Source organism: Toxorhynchites rutilus, chromosome 2 (assembly GCF_029784135.1).
Source record: "Toxorhynchites rutilus septentrionalis strain SRP chromosome 2, ASM2978413v1, whole genome shotgun sequence".
Classification (NCBI taxonomy): domain Eukaryota; kingdom Metazoa; phylum Arthropoda; class Insecta; order Diptera; family Culicidae; genus Toxorhynchites; species Toxorhynchites rutilus.
This window is the reverse complement of record NC_073745.1, coordinates 201,395,884-201,419,625: the sequence shown is the minus strand read 5'-3', so window position 1 is coordinate 201,419,625 and position 23,742 is coordinate 201,395,884. Positions and strand designations below refer to the sequence as shown.

Below are 23,742 nucleotides of genomic sequence, written 5' to 3'. Positions count from 1 at the left end.
CGCAATCAATACCTCGTTGAGACGGCGAGGTTCCCCTAGCAACGTTAGCGCCATTAAAAAGAAGAGGATAATCGTTTATTCACTAAAGGTGGAATCAGAATGCCGCGCTATGCGTCGCATCGCGACAATTGTGCTTTGACACTTCATTTTAAATATGTGTGTTTTCATTTCGTCATTAGCATCATTGTACTAAACGCTAACATTTGTTCTAAACTGCTTGCGCCAATGTCAATGTGTTGTTTTTAAGAACATTCAACTGATCCTTGGACACAACAAGAACAAGATTTTCATACGAACTGAATTCGTTGAAAATGGAGTTTTTATTTGTTTTATGCTTTTACTTTGTAGTGGAAATGATGAAAGGATGGTGGAAGAAGCTCTGATATTCACGGAACAAATACTTTATCACAAGCTTCAATTCCAGGATCAGCGCCGACTGCAGTTCCATCATTTTGAAAGCACATCCACAAATGGAGGTAAATTATAACTCTACAATTATACAAATTATAGCTACAATGATACTCAACGTCTTAAATAACAAAATTGTTATATTGTAGGACTACCAGTAACTATGGCCCCGAACGACCGGCTCTCGTGTAGATAATTTCGACGAAACAACTTGTGAATTGAATACCTTTCTTGGTTGCCAGGGGTGACCACGAAACTCCACAGAAATGGAATAAACAATCTTTAACATTATCCGCAAATGTGTCATGTAACTGATACAAAGCGAAGCCGAGAATTGTTCCTATTTGAATTTTTGATGCTGACAAATCCATAAGAGGTGTAACTTGAGAACGGTAATCCCTCAATCTCATAGAACCTTCACAACCCGCTGCATTCAAAAAGTTGTGAAGCACCGTTGCCACTTTCACACTTTTTCAGCATTTTGAGGATGTTATGCTATTGTCTTTCCCAAAATTCTCCAACCAAGATGTCGAATAAGTTTTCGATAGTTGTTCTAGCACGAGACGTCGATAATTGAAGTTTCCATAAACAGCCGAAAGATGTGCACCTGGATATGGTCGCATGAGCTTGTGCTTTAGAGAAAACACTGCGTCACCAATAATGTAATGTGTAATGTGGTTCATATGTAGAACCTATCATCTACAGTAGCCGGCGCCTCGCATATTTTTCCGGGAAGCATAAATAGCTGCTTTTGCGGGGGCTGCTCTCCGAAGTCGGTTCATGTCTTTTTCAGTTAAGTTATTATGTAATCATACTTATGCAAAATTAAGCAACCGATGCAAACTGAACTTCGACTGAGTTTATTATATTTAAGGTAATGGCGAATAGACGGAGATTGATGTGTAATTAAAGAAATGAAATTACAGATTCACTAGTTGGTTGAATCTGAATCTTGAATCGTTTTACTTTGTTTTTGTTTACATGAAAAGTGGTGACGCGAATGCTAGATTGTGATTACAAATCAACAGACTGCGTCGGGCGGATGTTTTAGTACAAAACGTAAGCAATGACAGCTGATGAGAAGCAACGCACAACGCGGCATTCTGTTTCCACCATAACACTTAATTTACCGACCTATGAAATTGTTTTATTAGCGCGACGAGTCAACATACCTCAATAAATAAACACTCAACGATCAATTTTAACAAGTTTACCCTGAGGCGATTTTTTCAACAGCAGAAATCATCTCCAATATTGGAGAGGTCTTCGTAGCCTAATTGGTTGCGTGTCCGCTACTAAGCGAACAGTCATTAGCTCGTAGCTCAGGGCCCTCATCTGACCATCTTTGTATGTTATTCTAGCTACTGTGTATGTAGTCCAACTGTGAACACTCGAACAATATGAATATTCTTAAATGGTTACTGTGTAATAGGTAAAAAGGGTTATCGATTTGATAGGAATACTCCTACGCCCAATGAGGTACATATCGAGGTGGAGTAGTAGGCGAAGTATATATGTATTGGCAAGCCAAATATCGTGTCGTAATTATTTGCATTCAATATGGAATGTACATATATGGAAGAAACAAAACAATGATGAAAGTACTCACGGTTGCATGATAATTTGAGCCAAAATTCTCATGGAATCATTCAACTGTTTGTTTTGACGTAGGATTACGTCTTTCGGGAACATATTGGGGTACAAATCGTAAATCGAAAATCGAGCACATCGTGGAAATTGTCCAATTTCAAACGCTTATTACTCAATCATTTCATGATGGATTGATGAAATTTTTGCGTCAATCGATTTTGGCACTCCATAACAATTTTTCATATTGAAGCAAATAATATATTTCATGAAACTAATTATTGAACAATTGAAAAATTTCAACCCCTATCCTAACGGAAATACCCACTTCTGAATGGTCGAAATTGACGACACATACGGCGGTTCCCCAACAGAGACATCAAAACTAAGCTGCCTGGGGGAAATCGACATTGTAAATACATGAAAGTAGCGGGAAGTTTTGTTCCTACCGAAATGTATTCCCTAACAGAGTTTTCAAAACCAAGCTGCCTGTGGGAAATCGGCATTCCAAATACATGAATGTAGGGTGAGTTTTCGTTCCTAGCGAAATGTATTCCCTAACAAAGACATCAAAACCAAGCTGCCTGGGGGAAATCGGCATTGCAAATACATGAAAGTAAGTAGGCTGAGTTTTCGTTCTTACCGAAATATATTCCCTAACAGAGACATCAAAACCAAGCTGCATGGGAAATATCGGCATTGCCAATACATGAAGGTAGGGTGAGTTTTCGTTTCTACCGAAATGTATTCCCTAACAGAGACATCAAAATCAAGCTGCCTGGGGAAAATCGGCATTGCCAATGCCATTAAATTAGGGGGAGTTTTCGTTCTTACCAAAATGTATTCCCTAACAGAGACATCTAAACCAAGCTGCCTGGGAAAAATCGGCATTGCCAATACCTGAAATTAGGAGGAGCTTTTGTTCCCACCGAAATGTGTTCCCTAACAAAGACATTAAAACCAAATCATTATAAAAGAGTTTACCGATGTAATTCTTCAAACATATCCAAAATCAATAGATAGCCTAACGGAATCCTACGTCAACTATGCGGTCGTGTATTGGACACAACCTTCCTGGGACTGTTTTTTAACAGATGACAATTGTATCGTGGCTTATTCCGATTATTTATGTGGTAAAAAGGTCTAGAGAGCAGTCGTATGCTTAGATCTCGTAAGCAGTAACATTTTCGGTAAAAAAGAGAATAATTGGCGATTATTCTCTCACAACATACACACCGACACTCAGCGCCTGCGAAACATCAACTTCATAACGTTAAAATAATAAAATTGTTTGTATGAACGTGGGGGAGTGAAAATGGCACATGGAAATATCACTTTTATCCGTATTTTTCGACGTGATCTCGCAAATATACACTGCACGCTATCACATTAGCCTCATATTCAGCGGTAAAGGTGGAAACAGAATGCCGCGCTATGCGTATCCCTCTGCTGTAAAAGTTCATCATCGACATCACGATATGTCAGATGGTGGTAAATTGGTAATTCGCGAGGACGTCGACGTCTGGTGGCGACTTCAAGCTAGAGCCATAATTTGGGTCCCAAAATCGTTAGTGTAATCTCTACCAGATTAGAAGACACGGAGCCGGTTTTCAAATTTTAAAATTTGAATGAAAATTTTCACATTATGTTATTTGATTATTAGAAACACGTATTTCTGACTTTCATGGTGTTCTGACATGGTCATACAATTCCAACATTGTTGCTGATTTTTGACGTAGGACTACGTCTTTCATTTCTATACCGGGGTGTAAAATCAAAGTTTCGAAAACGAAAGCGTTACGCCGGAGACCGAGATTTTGAGCGTTAATAGCTCCTAAACAACTGAACGAAATGGTATGATAAACACTTCATTCGAAAGATAAAATGTCTACGCGTTATATACTTGTTACTTTTTGATCCAAAAACTTGTTTCAATAGTCTTAAAATTGCTTTCAAAACAGGCTATTGAAATCACCAATCGGTATATAAGCGAGCGGCGCTCGGGAATCCACTCAGTTCTAATTGAACAGCGATTGGAGCATGTTGTCGCTGTTGCGGTGAAGCTCTTTATTTATCATGAAAGCGCGGATGAACGGTGTCACCAAGAGCCTGTTTGTGCACCCTAGGCCAGAAGGGAATCTATCAGGAGGAGAGTGATGCCACAAACGGTTCCCTGGGAAGACATCGCTACACACACATACACGCGCGGCTATTAACAGGTGGTTATCGAGTTGGCATTAACCACTGGTGGGCTTCCAGTATCGAGGAAAATGTGGAAATATCTAATCGTTACTGAAAATAATCTGCCAGTTCCTCTGGGAATTTTCAAAATATATTCATGTGAAAGAGTTTAATTGAATGTTTTCTATCCATGTTACACTGTGACCAAATATGTTTCAATCAAGTGCTATTAACAGGTGGTTATCGAGTTGGCATTAACCACTGGTGGGCTTCCACTATCGAGGAAAATGTGGAAATATCTAATCGTTACTGAAAATAATCTGCCAGTTCCTTTGGGAATTTTCAAAATATATTCATGTGAAAGAGTTTAATTGAATGTTTTCTATCCATGTTACACTGTGGCCAAATATGTTTCAATCAATTGCTATTAACAGGTGGTTATCGAGTTGGCATTAACCACTGGTGGGCTTCCAGCATCGAGGAAAATGTGGAAATATCTAATCGTTACTGAAAATAATCTGCCAGTTCCTTTGGGAATTTTCAAAATATATTCATGTGAAAGAGTTTAATTGAATGTTTTCTATCCATGTAACACTGTGACCAAATACATTTGGTTTTGTGGTTTTTCAATCAATCGCAATTAACAGGATAGCTTCAGAAGATTATTCTTCCCCATCAGTAGGATATTTCCGTATCCAATATTGTATGCGCCCGCAATCGATTATTGCTCAGTCGCCGACAGTTCCGAGCTCAGAGAGTTTATTCCCCTCTAGTTTGCCTTCCAAATTGCCATCGTAAACCACACCTTCTCTCGATTCAATCACACACAAAAAGCATACTTAAGCGATATTCTGGTGGTGAGACACATTCATTTTTCGTGAGGACATCGACAAGACAACATCGTTGCCTAACGTGCTGGAGGAGGTGGATGGCGAAGGATCGACACATACACGCGCAGAACTCTTTCCGTTAGGATGCCATTCAGCATCGAGAAAGTTCCGGAAAGATCTAATCATTGCTGGAAAATAATCTGCCAGTTCCTTTGGGAATTTTCAAAATATATTCATGTGAAAGAGTTTATTTTAATGTTTTCTATCCATGTAACACTGTGACCAAATACATTAGGTTTTGTGATTTTTCAATCAATCGCAATCAACAGGATAGCTTCTGAAGATTATTCTTCCCCATCAGTAGGATATTTCCGTATCCAATATTGGATGCATAAAACCTTGTGCCTCCAACGTAACGCTCTCGTTTTCGAAGTTCTCCAAATATTCATTCATTCAGAATGAATTCAGATTCAACTTCATACAAATGATCTCTAAATCAACGATAGTCCTACGTCACCCTTGCGGTTATACCATAGATATAACCCACTTCCTGTTTTTTCTTTATAATATAAAGTTTTCTTCATAAACAATTTTCGTATGAGACTTTTTGCCCACCTGCAAACAAAAATGTTTTCAATTTAAACAGAATACTAATTTGATATGGAAAATCTAATTTACATTCATAATTTTAATTTTGAAAACGTTCACTCCGACTAAAAATCAGCTATTCTTTGACGCTCCCCTAAACTAGCAAACGAAGCTCACTGCCGTCAACGCGGATCGCCGTTTTGAAGAAAACAAATACTTCTGACGTTTTAGATGTTGGCACCAAAAACATGGCGGGTGCCATACGGCTGGTTGCGTCATTAGCATCGTTGTACTAAACGCTAACATTTGTTCTAAACTGCTTGCGCCGAATTCGCGATGACAGTGGCATGGTGTCGACGTCTGGAGGCAACTTCAAATTAGGGCCATAATTTGGGTCCCGAACTCGTTAGTTTAATCTCTATCAGATTAGAAGACACGAAGCCGGTTTTTAAATTCTAAAATTTGAATGAAAATTTTCACATCATGTTATTTGATTACATGAAACACGTGTTTCTGACTTTCATTCAACCATATGGCTAAACAATTCCAACATTGTTGCTGATTTTTTTCATCATAATATTGAGTTGTCTTCATAAAGAATTTTCGTATGAGACTTTTTCAGCACCTGCAAACAAAAATGTTTTTCATTTAAATAGAATACCAGTTTTATATGGAAAAGCTAATTTCATTCATAATTTAATTTTGAAAACATGTTCATTCCGACTGCAAATCAGCTATTCTTTCACGCTCCCTTAAACTAGTAAACGAAGCTCAATATGTCGGATATGTCAATTTGTTGTTTTTAAAAATATTCAACTGATCCGTGGACACAACAAGATTCTCATACGACTTTTATTTTGTTTTGTTTACATGACAAGTGGTGACGCGAATGCTAGATTGTGACTGCAAATCAACAGACTGCGTCGGGCGAATGTTTTAGTACAAAACGCAAGCAATGACAGCTGATGAGAAGCAACGCACAACGCGGCATTCTGTTTCCACCTTAACTTAAAAAAAAAAGAAATACGAAGAATGCGCATACTATGTCGCTCGAAACTCTACCATCTTCATTACCTTTTTTCTAGGACATTGTCTTACGCCTAAAATGGCTACTGTGTAATATAATATACAACATGAGAAATGTACACGATAATTCGGGTCTGTTACAGCTGAATTGCTAAATGAGACCAATAAAAAAATAAACAGAAAAAAAATCTCCATGATGGGAACAGGTCTCAATCGCTTGGAGTCAGGTCCAAATTATAAGGTATATGCAAAAAAATCTGTCAACCAATCTTCTGAAGCATCTGGCGACTCACTGGCGCGATTGCTCCTCTACATCCCACCAAACACACACCAAAAACTTTCTATCCGTCAATCCTGGAATCCTTTTGAGGCGGTTAACTGCGCTTCGATCACAAACGTTTTTGCAGGATGTTGCCTTAAGTGATGCACATATTTTGGTGGTTTCAATAGTCTATTTTCAAAGCAATTTTTGAGCTTTTATCACATACCAGTTTTTCGGGTCAATGAGTAATCAATATCACTCGTAGACATTTTACCTTTTCCAATGAAATGATTATTATACCACATATGGATGTATAGACATGGAAGACGTAGTTCTATGTCAAAAATGGATCGATTCTGTCTCGATTCAGCAGCGAGTCACCGATGTCAATTTGGTCCATTAGCTCTTTTGCGATTTTTAAGGCAAGCCTTATTTCGGTAAATCCTGTAGGGTATTTATCAGCTATTTTGATCAAGTTATACTGACATTGTGATTTGAATGATTATCTGAGAAGAACACCCTTAGTGAAGGAAAATAGGGAACAGAAATGAAGAGAGCTTCACCCAGGCAACCAGTAAGAAGTGGTCCTAAATCAGCACTGTATTCACATATAGAATACTGAATAAATGCTTATTACACTAAATGCTTATTACATAAACCAATGTAGGGTGAATATAATGCTTAAAAGGAGAAATAAAGCGCTGATTTAATGCTTCAGTTACACCCTTAAATAAGCATTACTAAAGCTTATTTAGGCCTAACTGAAAACGTCACTTGTGATGGCAGCCTTTACTAAGCATTTGTTTTTGTTTGTTTTTTTTCTAGCAAAATGCCATCGAATTTATTGGAACTCGACAGAAAACCAAAAAAAATCATGTCCATTATTAATGGGCGCACACAGATTTATTGTAACAGTTTTATGGATGAAAATGATATATCATTATTAAGATTCACGGTGTACTGGATTTGCTTTGAAGGCCTTTGTGACGTTCTGACGCAATTTCCGATTAACTGTACCGATTCAACGCCTTGATTGAACCTTCCAGGAAACAGACAAACGTTGTAACGTGTAACCACTGCGGTGGTTTTGACAATTTTCGATTCCTTTTCGATCTTTGTTTCCAATCATTTCAAGTTTTCATAACTGTGGTACCGAATTTTTTCTCTTCTTTTCTCATCGCGGGGCAATTTAGGAAAACACAAATTTTCGCATCTTTTGCACAGGATTCAAAAAGAAAGACCTTGTAAATAAACTACTGTCAAAGATTCCAGAACCGACCACCGGGAGCGCTGTACTAGACAAAAAAAGAGTACCTACGATTTGGATCAATTAGAATCCAAAATTACAGTTCATTTCCTAGCAACGACCGCTGCTAGGAAGTAGGCGAAAAAACCTGTATCTTTCGACGGTAAAAATTTGAAAATTTTTGTTTTGAAAAAGTTGTACAGGGTATACGCAGAGAGAAGAAATTTGATTTTGTACACTCACATAAAAACTCGGCGTGGTCAGGTACTGAAATCGGAAAATCGCTGATCGCTAAATCGGCTGAATCGACCGTGTATGATGTGCTGAAATGTTTCCGTGAACATAAAACTGTTGTTCGGATGGATCAGAGTACGCGTCGCAGTGGAACTTACGATCGGAAACTGAGGTTGAAGGTATTGATAACAATTAAGGCAAACCCGGGACGTCGTAGTCCGAGAGTCCAAAAAACACAATTCTAACCAAAGTACCATCCGGAGAATCTGTATGCGAGAAAGCTATCGCAATTTCCCTGTCTGCAATCAACCAATGTTTAATTAAGTGTTTAATTAAGAAAACTCTGGAGACGCGCTCGAAAGATGTACAACAGCATTTATACGAAGTATGAAGAATGCATGCTAATGGATGATGAAACGTACGTGAAGATGGATTTTGGACAGCCCCCATATTCATTGGAATTCACTCTGCAACACCCCCCGTCGGTCCCGCTCCCAAAGATATTCATTGAAGAAAAAGAAAATAGTCAGAAATTCGACCAGAAAGTAGTCATATATCGTAAAACATCTGAAAACAAACCATATTCTTTTTGTGTTTCCTTATTTTGCAATTGTCAATCCCAGTGATTAACGTTTTTCTAACGAAAAGCGCAATGTCAGTCCCTAGGGACCGACATGGGGCTCAACGTGTTAAGGCTCACAAAGGTGCGGTGAAGTTTTGGCCGGATTTTGTCAGCTGCCACTACAGTCAAGAGGTGCTCCAGTGGTAGATAGTAGATACCCCTCCCCCTCTGTTAGTGGGGGCTGCCATACAAATGAAGCACAAATTTCTGCATTACCCGAGAAGTAATCAAGCAAATGAAACCAAATTAGGCGTATGGAGGTTTAAGGGTGCAGTAAATGATTCTATGGTGGTTAGACACTCCAAGTAGAAGTACTAGGAATTTTATAGTAAAAGGTAATTTTAAAGGGTAGATTAGAAGATCAATCAATGAATAATTCTGCGATTGGACCCATGAACAGAGTTTAGTAAGAAAACGTGGATATGATAACGAAGAATAAATTTTGGGTGGGACGATGTTTGCCGGGTCAGCTAGTGTATATATATTTATATAGTTTCTGTACGATCAATCCCTACATGTTCTGGATTAGGGTAGGATCGGGCGAATAAGTTGGCCAGTTCAGAATTTGAAACCCCTATTGATAGTACCATGTCATGATCCTCATGTAATAAACAATCATCACGAGTGTTTTTGTCAGAAGAAGAGTGTCTAACCAGAAGTAAATGTTTCGACCGTCATGAATTTGAAGAATGGCGTCTACCGAATATTCAGTAGTGTCAAGAGAAAAGTGTCACACCCTTGACTTTCTAGAGTTTTACTATTAAATTAAATTTTAATAACCACGTTCCCCTACAGTCAATTGCAATATTTAGTATATACCCCGTGTTGGTTTGTTATTTTTGAGTTTTTCGGGTTAAAAAAGTAAATTATTAAAAGCGACTCATATTCATTGTAAAATTGATCCTTTTCACTCTCATGTAGTGATAAGAAAAAAATTAAAATTGTCACATTTCGACTTGATGTTCAAAGAACAAACAAAAAACAGATAACAAAAATCAATCCCCTTGTTTTTGGTATGGCCCCCCTTTGGCGTCCAGCATTTCTGGTCACTGTAGACGGAAGTGCCTCCCAGATCTCCGTAATCGTCGTTTCGAGTTCAGCTTTGTTCCCTGAATTTTTATTCTTTAGATGGTTCTTGATTTCCCACCAAAGATACTCAATAGTATTGAAGTCCGGTGATATCGGAGGTGTACTGAGTTGATTGGGACATTATAGAGCAGGTATTCCCGCATGATGAGGTCAGTTTGCTTCGGGTCATCATTCTGTTGAAAGTAGCAATCACGAGGGAGAGCCAATTTCTGCACGGGACACTGGAGGTTACGTTTCAGGATATTCAATGAAGCCATCTAGTCCATCGCAGAATCGATAAACTCCATGGTTTCAGTTCCAGAAGTCGCCATCGTACCATACATCATCTGACTGCCGCCGCCGTGTTTTACTGTGGGAACCAAATGCTGAATATGAAGCGCCAATCCAGGTTTCCTTCACACCATCTGTCCTTCATCCGGTTCAAAGAGATTGGTTTTTATCTCATCCGTATAAAGAAGGACCTTGTTTCAGAACTCCTTAAGTCAGTTTACATATGCCTTAGCAAACTGTAGTCATTTTTTCATATTCGCCTTTGAAATGAAAGACTTTTCACGGCCAACAAGACCTCTCAGATTGTTCCTGTATGCTGCTCTCCGGACAATATCTGTGCTGACAAGTCTTCCAATGATGCCGATGCCTACTTCGGTAGTCAATTTAGGAATGTTTGTTTTAGAGTTCTTTTGAAATGTTTGCACAATTACTCGTTCATCATCAGAAAACGGGATACGCTTGTGTATTCTACTCGGGAGATTTTCCATGGTTCCTTCGAATATTATTTGTTTATGATTCTCTTTGCTGTATAGTGGGTTCTTCCGACTATATCTACTACTTCCTGCAATGTCTTTCCACGACAATTCATATTTATTATCATTGTACGTGTACATTGTACGTCTTTCTTTCCTCTAACTTGCCATTTTGATAAAAACTTTTTCAAACATCAATAAAAAAAAAACAAAAACCAACACTGCCTAAGCAGTGGTTAAGTGTTGACACCAATCACTGACGAAAAAATGTACGGTAATTTGCAAAGATCTTACTTACAAGGTTAATTTGTTCGGAGAAATTCAAGGTGTACACTCAATTCTGCGATTCATAGAATAGAGATTGTTTTAAATTTTTAGGAATAAACAATTAGCAGAAAATATTTCGCGGAATTTTATTGCACGTACAACTGGATGAATGTGAGAGTAATTAATATGCATCAAACGAATGTATTCAAAATATGTTATACCAAATAAATGGAAAGTATCGTCAAGTAGCATTTGTCCACTCAATTTTGCGATAGACTGTACTTCTTCATTGCCACTAACGTTTTAGAGGAACTTCGCCGGAACTACTTGCGTCTGTCTTCATTAGAACTTAGCTAAGTTCTAAGTAATTTCAATGCCGAATAACACGCTTTGAATGTATTCTGAGTTCTGAGTGGCAAGCTCTAGGATATGCGTGGCCACAGTGCAAGTCTGAAGTAATTTCTTTTGACGAAAAATCCTCCGGAAATCGAATCCAAAGGCCCCGCTTATATTATAAATCTTGCATTTCCTTCTTTCATATCAGTCACAGATATGACTCGCAATTTATCCTGAAAAAAATTCATCTATTTTTTTAATTTGTATTGTATTCGTTATCGTTAAATTTTCTAGGTTTTTAACCCTACAGAAATTGGAGGCGATCTGGCGTAGTGTTAACATCTATACCTCTCACGCAGAGATCACGAGTTCAATTCTCACTCCCGACATTCTTCCAAAAATGGAAGTAAAAAGTGACGAACCTGCCGAAAAGTGTTGAAAGTCACTATAATAGAGAAAAAAAAACCCTACAGAAACAGTAAATTTTTCACGATATACTTGAGGAGCCGCGGGGTGGAATCGTTATTCGAGTAGAACCACAATAACAATTCGTGAAAGCTTTTTAAATCAATTTGAGGAAATTTCGAATGCAGTGATTTCAACAATGTATGAGCTTTGTTTGTTATTTGCTAATAGATATTTTTATATGAGTTGTAGATCGTTTTCATTTTTAAGATGGAAACGTGCATTCCGATCTATCTCTTAGAATGAAAGGGTTTTCCCCAGTTCTATTTTATCTTTTTTGAACATGCGGAAACAACTCGTTCATCTACATATCCATATGCCACTACCGAAGTGATTAGTAGTATTCAAGGTCCCATACCGTGTTGTGCCGAGAATGGAACTTGTTTGATCAACGTGTGAAATATATCGTATGCATCCATCGAAAAAATGCGATGGAACGTTGAACCCATACAACATAACCAACTGTTGAATCATTTCCTCTCAATCACGGCCACAGAATCATCTGTCTTGGAGAAACGTAAGCATATCTTTGGAGCATTTTTGAGAGTGAAAAACATGCATTTGAATTTTTTCGGATGGTGGGGAGAATAAAAGCCATATTTTCATTAGCATTTTGAAATAGTGAACAGTTCGCCGTGAAGTCGTTTTGAAGGGTGTATCTCAGCAGTGGTCGGTTGGCGTTCAGTGATTAACGTTTTTCTAACGAAAAGCGCAATGTCAGTCCCTAGGGACCGACATGGGGCTCAACGTGTTAAGGCTCACAAAGGTGCGGTGAAGTTTTGGCCGGATTTTGTCAGCTGCCACTACAGTCAAGAGGTGCTCCAGTGGTAGATAGTAGATACCCCTCCCCCTCTGTTAGTGGGGGCTGCCATACAAATGAAGCACAAATTTCTGCATTACCCGAGAAGTAATCAAGCAAATGAAACCAAATTAGGCGTATGGAGGTTTAAGGGTGCAGTAAATGATTCTATGGTGGTTAGACACTCCAAGTAGAAGTACTAGGAATTTTATAGTAAAAGGTAATTTTAAAGGGTAGATTAGAAGATCAATCAATGAATAATTCTGCGATTGGACCCATGAACAGAGTTTAGTAAGAAAACGTGGATATGATAACGAAGAATAAATTTTGGGTGGGACGATGTTTGCCGGGTCAGCTAGTGTATATATATTTATATAGTTTCTGTACGATCAATCCCTACATGTTCTGGATTAGGGTAGGATCGGGCGAATAAGTTGGCCAGTTCAGAATTTGAAACCCCTATTGATAGTACCATGTCATGATCCTCATGTAATAAACAATCATCACGAGTGTTTTTGTCAGAAGAAGAGTGTCTAACCAGAAGTAAATGTTTCGACCGTCATGAATTTGAAGAATGGCGTCTACCGAATATTCAGTAGTGTCAAGAGAAAAGTGTCACACCCTTGACTTTCTAGAGTTTTACTATTAAATTAAATTTTAATAACCACGTTCCCCTACAGTCAATTGCAATATTTAGTATATACCCCGTGTTGGTTTGTTATTTTTGAGTTTTTCGGGTTAAAAAAGTAAATTATTAAAAGCGACTCATATTCATTGTAAAATTGATCCTTTTCACTCTCATGTAGTGATAAGAAAAAAATTAAAATTGTCACATTTCGACTTGATGTTCAAAGAACAAACAAAAAACAGATAACAAAAATCAATCCCCTTGTTTTTGGTATGGTCCCCCTTTGGCGTCCAGCATTTCTGGTCACTGTAGACGGAAGTGCCTCCCAGATCTCCGTAATCGTCGTTTCGAGTTCAGCTTTGTTCCCTGAATTTTTATTCTTTAGATGGTTCTTGATTTCCCACCAAAGATACTCAATAGTATTGAAGTCCGGTGATATCGGAGGTGTACTGAGTTGATTGGGACATTATAGAGCAGGTATTCCCGCATGATGAGGTCAGTTTGCTTCGGGTCATCATTCTGTTGAAAGTAGCAATCACGAGGGAGAGCCAATTTCTGCACGGGACACTGGAGGTTACGTTTCAGGATATTCAATGAAGCCATCTAGTCCATCGCAGAATCGATAAACTCCATGGTTTCAGTTCCAGAAGTCGCCATCGTACCATACATCATCTGACTGCCGCCGCCGTGTTTTACTGTGGGAACCAAATGCTGAATATGAAGCGCCAATCCAGGTTTCCTTCACACCATCTGTCCTTCATCCGGTTCAAAGAGATTGGTTTTTATCTCATCCGTATAAAGAAGGACCTTGTTTCAGAACTCCTTAAGTCAGTTTACATATGCCTTAGCAAACTGTAGTCATTTTTTCATATTCGCCTTTGAAATGAAAGACTTTTCACGGCCAACAAGACCTCTCAGATTGTTCCTGTATGCTGCTCTCCGGACAATATCTGTGCTGACAAGTCTTCCAATGATGCCGATGCCTACTTCGGTAGTCAATTTAGGAATGTTTGTTTTAGAGTTCTTTTGAAATGTTTGCACAATTACTCGTTCATCATCAGAAAACGGGATACGCTTGTGTATTCTACTCGGGAGATTTTCCATGGTTCCTTCGAATATTATTTGTTTATGATTCTCTTTGCTGTATAGTGGGTTCTTCCGACTATATCTACTACTTCCTGCAATGTCTTTCCACGACAATTCATATTTATTATCATTGTACGTGTACATTGTACGTCTTTCTTTCCTCTAACTTGCCATTTTGATAAAAACTTTTTCAAACATCAATAAAAAAAAAACAAAAACCAACACTGCCTAAGCAGTGGTTAAGTGTTGACACCAATCACTGACGAAAAAATGTACGGTAATTTGCAAAGATCTTACTTACAAGGTTAATTTGTTCGGAGAAATTCAAGGTGTACACTCAATTCTGCGATTCATAGAATAGAGATTGTTTTAAATTTTTAGGAATAAACAATTAGCAGAAAATATTTCGCGGAATTTTATTGCACGTACAACTGGATGAATGTGAGAGTAATTAATATGCATCAAACGAATGTATTCAAAATATGTTATACCAAATAAATGGAAAGTATCGTCAAGTAGCATTTGTCCACTCAATTTTGCGATAGACTGTACTTCTTCATTGCCACTAACGTTTTAGAGGAACTTCGCCGGAACTACTTGCGTCTGTCTTCATTAGAACTTAGCTAAGTTCTAAGTAATTTCAATGCCGAATAACACGCTTTGAATGTATTCTGAGTTCTGAGTGGCAAGCTCTAGGATATGCGTGGCCACAGTGCAAGTCTGAAGTAATTTCTTTTGACGAAAAATCCTCCGGAAATCGAATCCAAAGGCCCCGCTTATATTATAAATCTTGCATTTCCTTCTTTCATATCAGTCACAGATATGACTCGCAATTTATCCTGAAAAAAATTCATCTATTTTTTTAATTTGTATTGTATTCGTTATCGTTAAATTTTCTAGGTTTTTAACCCTACAGAAATTGGAGGCGATCTGGCGTAGTGTTAACATCTATACCTCTCACGCAGAGATCACGAGTTCAATTCTCACTCCCGACATTCTTCCAAAAATGGAAGTAAAAAGTGACGAACCAGCCGAAAAGTGTTGAAAGTCACTATAATAGAGAAAAAAAACCCTACAGAAACAGTAAATTTTTCACGATATACTTGAGGAGCCGCGGGGTGGAATCGTTATTCGAGTAGAACCACAATAACAATTCGTGAAAGCTTTTTAAATCAATTTGAGGAAATTTCGAATGCAGTGATTTCAACAATGTATGAGCTTTGTTTGTTATTTGCTAATAGATATTTTTATATGAGTTGTAGATCGTTTTCATTTTTAAGATGGAAACGTGCATTCCGATCTATCTCTTAGAATGAAAGGGTTTTCCCCAGTTCTATTTTATCTTTTTTGAACATGCGGAAACAACTCGTTCATCTACATATCCATATGCCACTACCGAAGTGATTAGTAGTATTCAAGGTCCCATACCGTGTTGTGCCGAGAATGGAACTTGTTTGATCAACGTGTGAAATATATCGTATGCATCCATCGAAAAAATGCGATGGAACGTTGAACCCATACAACATAACCAACTGTTGAATCATTTCCTCTCAATCACGGCCACAGAATCATCTGTCTTGGAGAAACGTAAGCATATCTTTGGAGCATTTTTGAGAGTGAAAAACATGCATTTGAATTTTTTCGGATGGTGGGGAGAATAAAAGCCATATTTTCATTAGCATTTTGAAATAGTGAACAGTTCGCCGTGAAGTCGTTTTGAAGGGTGTATCTCAGCAGTGGTCGGTTGGCGTTCCCTAGAAACACGTGCGAGTTGTAGCGTTCAGCGTTTATTCGGTAACATGAGGGTTGTGACGGTTTTGTTTGGGCTAGTGGCGATTGCGTCGGCCCTTCCTCAATTTTTTTACCCTCCAATAGGTGTGCGGCCAGGAGGTATACAAAGTAGCGAAGTGTGATCATTATTTCACGGTATTAATCTATGAACATTTTATTTTCATGCTACGTCTTATTTAAAATGTTTAATTTGGTGTGACAGCTTATCGAAGAGGTATGAAATGTTGAAGAATTTAGTTACATTCAGTGAAAATAACATTCTGTCTTGTTTTCGATATTTCGATATATTGCGATTTCGTACTGTTTGATATGGATGTAATACAGCACTGCGAAAAGGTGAGTGTTTTACAAATTTTAAAATTCAACAGTTTCACAAATATTGGAAATATAATTATCATACCAGCTACAGTTGAACATTCTACCCATTTTTATCAAGAATATCATTTTGGAAATAAATTCGAATCGTGACACCAACATATATGTGTTGGAAAAATCAGAATGTCGTTTCTAAGCAACAGAACCTGCCAATCCAGTTAAAAGCAAATGTTCGAATGTTTTCGTTGAAATAAGTCCTACCCTTGCGAGCGTAAGCAGATTTATAGGAAATGTTGACAATTTTCCAAAATAAGTGTCTGACATAATCTCCATCAAATTAATTTCTTAACCATAATGGTCCATTCATCATAATTAATCTACGGTCCTCTCTTACTATTTGATTATTTTTATTCCTAAAATTTGGATCTTGAGTGTCTTGAGCGGAGTTCAGAAGTGTTCGTGCACCTTTTTTTTGAATTCAGAAATCCACTGTTTAACCATTTAAAACGAATTGAAAAGAGTCTTCCATTGTGAAATCCAGTTCCTCAAGACCTTTCAAATACAAGTATTTGATGACCGTACGCTTATCTGATGTTTTTCATTTCTCTTGTAAAAATGGAGGCGTCTTGGTTATTAGGATTAAATGGAGGCGTCTTGATTATTAGAAAATTTCCACTGTATTGATATTAAAACATATAGAGTGACGTCTCGATTATATCACGTTTCGTTTATATCACTATCGAATTTTTCACTGAAAATGTTTTGCTTATATGACGTTTTTCAAAACATAACAAATAATGTGGAAAGTTCATTTTTTCGTGAAATTTTAATTCTCATAAAAAGAAAAAAATATTTTAAAGCATTCATGCCAATTGTAATGTTTAGCCGTATTCACGGTGCTTACGGAAAATTTTCTTACTGCGTAATTTGTAGTGTATACCATCTATTTCTTGAAAGCTCCTCGTATCGCTTCCAAGAGTTCAGAATCAAAAAATATGGATTATTCTGGGCGTCTTTTTCTTAAATTGTGTAAAAAGTGAAATGCACAACCCGTGTCGTTTCCCAAGCTCCCCAAGTCAGCATAAAAATTTATAATTTGTTAGCTCTACGAAAAATTACGACATTTTAAAGAAATTAAAATACAGTGAGTTATCCAAAGCACATAAGACTTAACAATACGGTGTACATCTTATGACAATCACACAAATGCTGAAGGAGAAAAATAAAATTGTGAACCAGTCTGTTATGAATTCAACAAGCAGTATAAGACAAATTAAAAATATGCTGCTGAAGGTTGAATTATTTCTGTATTTTAAAAAACTATAGGAGGTTGTGTCCAAGATACGACCACGTTATTTATTTTATATAAGTCATTTATTTATAACTTCGAATATTATTCTATAATGCTGTGAAATTTTAGGAACACTGCTTAGTAGAATAAACCCGAAATGGTTTTTCCATTGTAGAGTCAGTTGACGATAGTTGATTGATGATTCATCCTTGCCATCGCAGAACAATACATTAACTGGTCGTATGTCGCAATTTATTTCATGTCAATGCATTGAAAATTTACCACGAACGCTATTCCGGTGGCCTTTTTCGCAATTAATATAGATTCGGCTACAGTCGATCATATACATGTTGCACCAGTACCATTATTCCACATCTCATAACTAGATCAATATATCTTTGGTACCGCATGGAAACAACAACAATGACAATACTTGCAAGTATCAAATATCGTGCTACATGTTATTTAGTATTGTCTCAGTGGAATCGCACTTCTAGGCATCGTTCGTACTACGTAAACCAAGAGCCGAATAAACGTTCGCCACAGCATGCATACAGAGCCATACATTGGTGGCTTGAAACTACTAGGAATATAAACACTTCTCATAATTTCGCGCTATTCTCAAAAGAAACGCTTCTGTTAATATTACTGACCTCGGATAAAGTTGCATTACTTTGTCGTGCTCGAGATAAGCGCAGCTGTCACCCTTAGTGGAGGAAGTTTTGCGACTGGCAAGCGAAAGCTAATCACATACAAAATTCCAGAACGACATTTACTTTCTTGGTGACTAAACAAGTGAAATAAACTCTTTTTGTTAATATCAACAACCTCGAAAACAGTAGCATTGCATCATAATGATTATTGCGCAATTGCATCCTAGTTGAAGACAATTTTGCGACTGGCACGCGAACCCAAATTACTTACAACATTCTAGTGCGACATTCAAGATACTTAGTGTTCCCCAAATAATTTTTCGACGCACAGCCTTAACATCTGCTTCTCCATAACGCCAGTTTGATGCATTGATGCAATGTCAAAGGCTCCAACGAAGCCCTTGTGATGAAGGAAACAAACCATGTTAACTGCTTGGAAAAAGACTGAATATTTGCCTCAGCAGGGTTTAATTACTAATACCCTAGGCGCAAATATTTCATATCCGCTATCTCAATTCAATTCAATTCTTTGTTTTAGAGAGGCTTTAAACTTTGCAGTTCATTCGCCTCTAGGACCGCTATTTCCCCTCCTTGTTTATATTTATCATTACGGCTGCATAATTTGCACCACCAAAAATCGTCAATCAAAAATAACGCGATTGTTGCATCGCGACAAGGCCAATGCTCACGGGAGCAGATACAAATGGGATTTCAGCGTAGAAAATATGCACTATTTTTACATACGGGTTATGAAGCACGCACGAATGCACACAAATATCTATATATCGATGGCTTGAAGCAACTTATCTCCGTTTTGCACCCTTCTCAACAGAAGCCCTTTCTGTTAATATTGGTGGTTTCGATCAGCGTAGCTGTCATCATTGGTTGAGAATGTTTTACGGTTTTGCAATGCAGTGCCAGTAGGCACGTGAAACCAACTCACAGACAAAATTCCAGAACATTTATTTTCTTGGTGAGCCGACGATAGCCTAGCTTGATGATTCCTCACACAATTATGTAGCTCAGAACCTTAATGCAATGGCGTCAGTTTGATGCAATGATTGCAATACCAGAAATTGCAATCAGCGAGTAAATAATTTGGTCGCGTCCACAGTTCAATCCGAAACGAAGACATTGATTTTTTTTTTATTTTTTTTATTCAAAATATACATTTTTATTAAGGCTCATATGGCGTCAACCTGACGGGGCCGGGAGTTCAATATTTCGCCAATGTTTGCCTTATAACTATGTTAGTAATATGTAACCGATTACTCGCGGTTGGCTCGAGGTTAGTATTAAAAGGGTTTTCGTAATTGTGATGTTGCTGTCTCCAATGCTCTCTACGTGTGCCCGACACGGGATACTTCCTATTGGGATGCAGCTGACCATTAATCAGCAATGGTTTGAATACAGAACGAGACTGAAAGTTTGCCAGGTCATGTCAGGTTTTGTATTATAGAGACTTTAAACTATTTCGGTTCATTCGTCTCTAGCCTTGAGGAAGGCCCATGCAAAACTTTACTCTCCTCCTGCACTACACCTCCACCCTCATTACCTTGAGAAATGCACTCGATCCCTCGTCGTCCAGCTCGTCCAGCAACGATGTTGTCCAGTCGGTGTCCACACAAAGAATGATTTTAAAAGTTTGCCTCAGCGAGATCCACAGTTTATACTCTAAGCAAGTATTCCCCTTCATTCTTCTTCTTTTCCTTTATTCACGGAGACTTAAAATCCTACGATTTCCCCTTCATTGCTCGTTATTGACAGCTCTGTTCGGGAAAGCACACAAATGGACAGAAGAAATGTATGGAGAAATGAAACGGAAACGCTTAAGGTTTTCATGAAATTTTAACCATTTATAAACCAGGGGATTGAAACGAATTTTCGAATTCAATTGAATTCAACATATTTGCTTTGTAAGTAAAAAGTTTGAACAGTTGCCATGTAAGATCGATTGATGCAGTGTAATAGATTATGTTCTTCGTTGCATGTAAATTTGATGACCGTCCTTTTACGTTTGATATGATGTCTAGGACTACCAAAATATATGAACCGAAGAATTATCAAAAGATCATTGTTCTTTACATTCCCCTCTGAAATTATTGCATCCTACATGTTTACGTTCTCGAACCGCGAAAGTTCATTCACCTCTAGTATCTGAAATGACGATTTTCCCAGGCTTCTCAGCTTGGAAGTACGTGTTAGGGAAGCATATTTCGGTCTGCACTAGGACAAGCGCGTATAAAAGTACTCGAAGCTTGCATATATTTCCAAAGTGGATTTGATTTTGAAGTCCGTGTTAGGGAAACACAGCTCGGTGGAAACAAAAACCCCCCTACTTGCATGTATATTTGCAAAGCGGATTCCCACAGGTACAATGATTTCGAAGTCTGCGTTGGGGAAACCGTAAATCGGGCCTATCAAAACTTGGCAGTTAGGGCGTTGAGATAACGCTTGACATTTTACAGTTATTCAACTGTTTATCTCATGAAAAGTAACATTTTATTAATTCTGATAGACGCGTGGAAATATTTCGTATCAATTGATGTAATCATCTTTCCGATTTATTAAGATGTGTTCGAGTTATAAGCTTTCGGAATCTTTCATTTTCTCCTGCATGTTCTATGTTTAGGTTTTCATTTCACCCCCATATACTCCGGTTAGACGTAGTTCCACGTAAAAAAAATTATTTATTTGAAGTTCATTGTGAAAACATAAACATAAACGAAACATAACCGTTATAGAATTGAATGCATGGTGAAAATAAAAATATTTTTCATTTGAAATTCATTTTCAATTATTATCATGCAATTGTTTTTTTTTCTTCCTCATCTTGGAATCCGGTTCTGAGGATTCCGACGCTTTGCCCTGGAGCGCTGTTGCTTTGTTGCGTTATTGTGGGGTTCGAAGATACAGGCGATGTTTCCTCATGAGGCTAGAAGCCCAACTTGCAACTTGGTTGAATTCGTGCTGGAGGTTGTTGGCCTCCGCAAAACCAAACTCCAGGCGCCGAAAATCTTTGAGAGTCGTACCATAAAAAGCTTTGTCCAGTGCTCTGCAACGGTTCGGCAGATCCTCAGACTGCTCACTCGTGAATACTAGTCTGAACCGCCCTAGGTACTCGCTGGTACATCCCAGCAGAAGTAGAAATGTCAATAAAAGAAGATTCAAATCACTTTTTGATATGAGTCTCTTCCTAAGAGCTGATTCAGAAATACCGAGTTCTGTCGCAATCCGACACTTCGAGACTCTCTCCCGAAGCCTCTGTCGGTCCTTTCTGGAGTACGTTTCATCAAACTGGTTTTCTTCTTGTGAGTTCCGTTAAAAATTTGGTTGGAAACATTATATATTTTTTTTTAAACCAAAACGCTGGTGCGAACAGCCACTGCGTACTTTTGCCCCATAAGCAATTTTTCAACTAATCGAATTTCTAAAAAAAAGCTCTTGAACGTTTTCACAAAAACGAATACGCACTACTATCTACTATAGAATGAAGGTTTCCTTGACAATGTGGTTTCGAACTTTCTGGTTATTTGAGGTAACTAAATCGTCATCCCCAAAATTGAAAAAAATAGATCAAAACAACGCAAAACTTTCCTTACTTCATAACTTTTTGCCACTTTCATGAAATGTATCTTGTTTATATGTGTGAGCTGCTGGTGTAATAATGTGTCAAACAAATACACTGTTACCGAATTTTTATGCTTGTTTGTTTTAAAAAGACCAATGCGCACTTTTACCCCATGCCCCGCATTACTCTACAGGATAAAAAAGTTCGTTTAAATTCAGTAGTGCCATAATTTTGAAAAGAGATCCGGAATTTGAAAACTTAAAATCGAAATGAATCTATTTTCAGCCAGTCGGTGAAGTTAAAGTTCTATCCTTCTTTCATCGCCAAAGGTATAAAAAATTAGTTTCGCTTCCGCTTGTCGTATTCTATTATTTTTATTATCAATTTTATGACATACTCAACATTCAAAATACTACCGTAAAATGTGAACATTGATCGCAGGGGACTGAACCAGATTTATATTCGAGGTTATACGTTTACGATCAGCGAACTCGAAATTTCTACAAGGATACAGCGTATCCGAAAATACCACTGACGGCAATGAAACAAAGTTTCTTGATATGAACGAATCAAAACCATTTTATGCAAAGTTTTTCACAATTCGCAGAAGCAGAATTCGAGACATAAAAAATAAAACAAATAGAAACATTGGAGAACAAACTCGAAACATTGGAATTTGAATAGTACTAGGAAATGTCCAGTAATCTAATTTAATTCACAAGCGATAAAGCTGATCAAAACGTAATGGTGTACGTGTTCTTAGGCTTCCTACCGGTAGCAGTACCAGTCCCAGTACCTGTAGGCCCAATTGGACCAGGATTTGGTTATGGCGGACCAGGATATGGATACGGTGGACCTGGATTGGGTTATGGTGGTCCAGGATTCGGATATGGTGGACCAGGTAAAATTGAACTATTCGATGATTATAAATTGTCATATATACCCAAAGTTAACTAACATCTTCGTAGCGGGAGGAGCTAGCAACGCCCAAGCTCAGACAGCTTCCTTCAACATTGGACCCGGAGGCATCAGTGGTTCGTTCAGCACAGCGGGAGCCAGTTCGAATTCTGTAGGTGGTCCGGGCTTCGGAGGAGCGGGTTCATCGGCTAGTGCGTCAGCTGAGTCCGGTTCATTTGGTGGTGGATTCGGCGGTGGGGCTGCCTCGAATGCACAAGCGTCAGCAAATTCATTCGGGGGCGGAGGCAGTTTGTTACCGTAAGAAAAATTTGTTTTTTACCTAGTGAATAATTTTCATGGATATATCATTTTCTAATGTTTCCAGATTCTTTGGATGAATACGACAGTTGATATGTTCTAAGCAAATAATCATGAACAAAAATAATTTATTTTCGTAATAAACTGTTGCCATGAAAATCAAAAACATATGCTTATGAATAATATATTGAAAGACATAATTATGGAGAACTTTCTATGGGTTGAACACGAGAAATTCCGGACACAAAAATTCTGTTACAGTGAAATAATTCGTTTATTTTTTTTATTTGGGTATTGGACGAAAGGCCTTTCACAGCCGAAATCGAATATTGTACTCCGATGCTATTTTAAAAACGAAGATGTTGGCTTGCGGTTCATTGAGAAGACCGGACATGGAGTTAGACAAAGAAAGTGCTAGAGACGAAAATCGGGTTAGAACGAAATGGCGGTAGCAAATAAGCATAACATTTGACTCCGTTTCCGAACAGGTAAAACAATCTGTTTCTATT

General features: G+C 38.0%; 1 protein-coding gene and 1 long non-coding RNA gene across 2 annotated transcripts; both read left to right on the top strand.

The window, feature by feature from the left end:
• The first annotated feature begins 175 nt into the window (after positions 1–175).
• LOC129764165 (uncharacterized) lies at positions 176–742 on the top strand. Its single transcript, XR_008741073.1, has 2 exons — positions 176–476; positions 558–742. It is a non-coding gene; the product is annotated as an uncharacterized LOC129764165 (long non-coding RNA).
• A 15,130-nt stretch (positions 743–15,872) lies between these two features.
• LOC129766603 (pupal cuticle protein 36-like) lies at positions 15,873–23,237 on the top strand. The gene is made up of 3 exons (XM_055767182.1): positions 15,873–15,984; positions 22,782–22,919; positions 22,987–23,237. Exons 1-3 carry the CDS (start codon positions 15,894–15,896, stop codon positions 23,235–23,237), a joined length of 480 nt encoding a protein of 159 aa, XP_055623157.1. The 5' UTR covers positions 15,873–15,893.
• The last annotated feature ends 505 nt before the right edge of the window (positions 23,238–23,742 follow it).

Bases quoted from the DNA above. Each gene is read 5' to 3' on its own strand.
- LOC129766603 (XM_055767182.1), top strand. From the start codon at position 15,894: ATGCGATGGAACGTTGAACCCATACAACATAACCAACTGTTGAATCAT. The intron at 15,985-22,781 runs GTAAGCATATCT...ACGTGTTCTTAG, and splicing joins ATCATCTGTCTTGGAGAAAC to GCTTCCTACCGGTAGCAGTA. The intron at 22,920-22,986 runs GTAAAATTGAAC...ACATCTTCGTAG, and splicing joins ATTCGGATATGGTGGACCAG to CGGGAGGAGCTAGCAACGCC.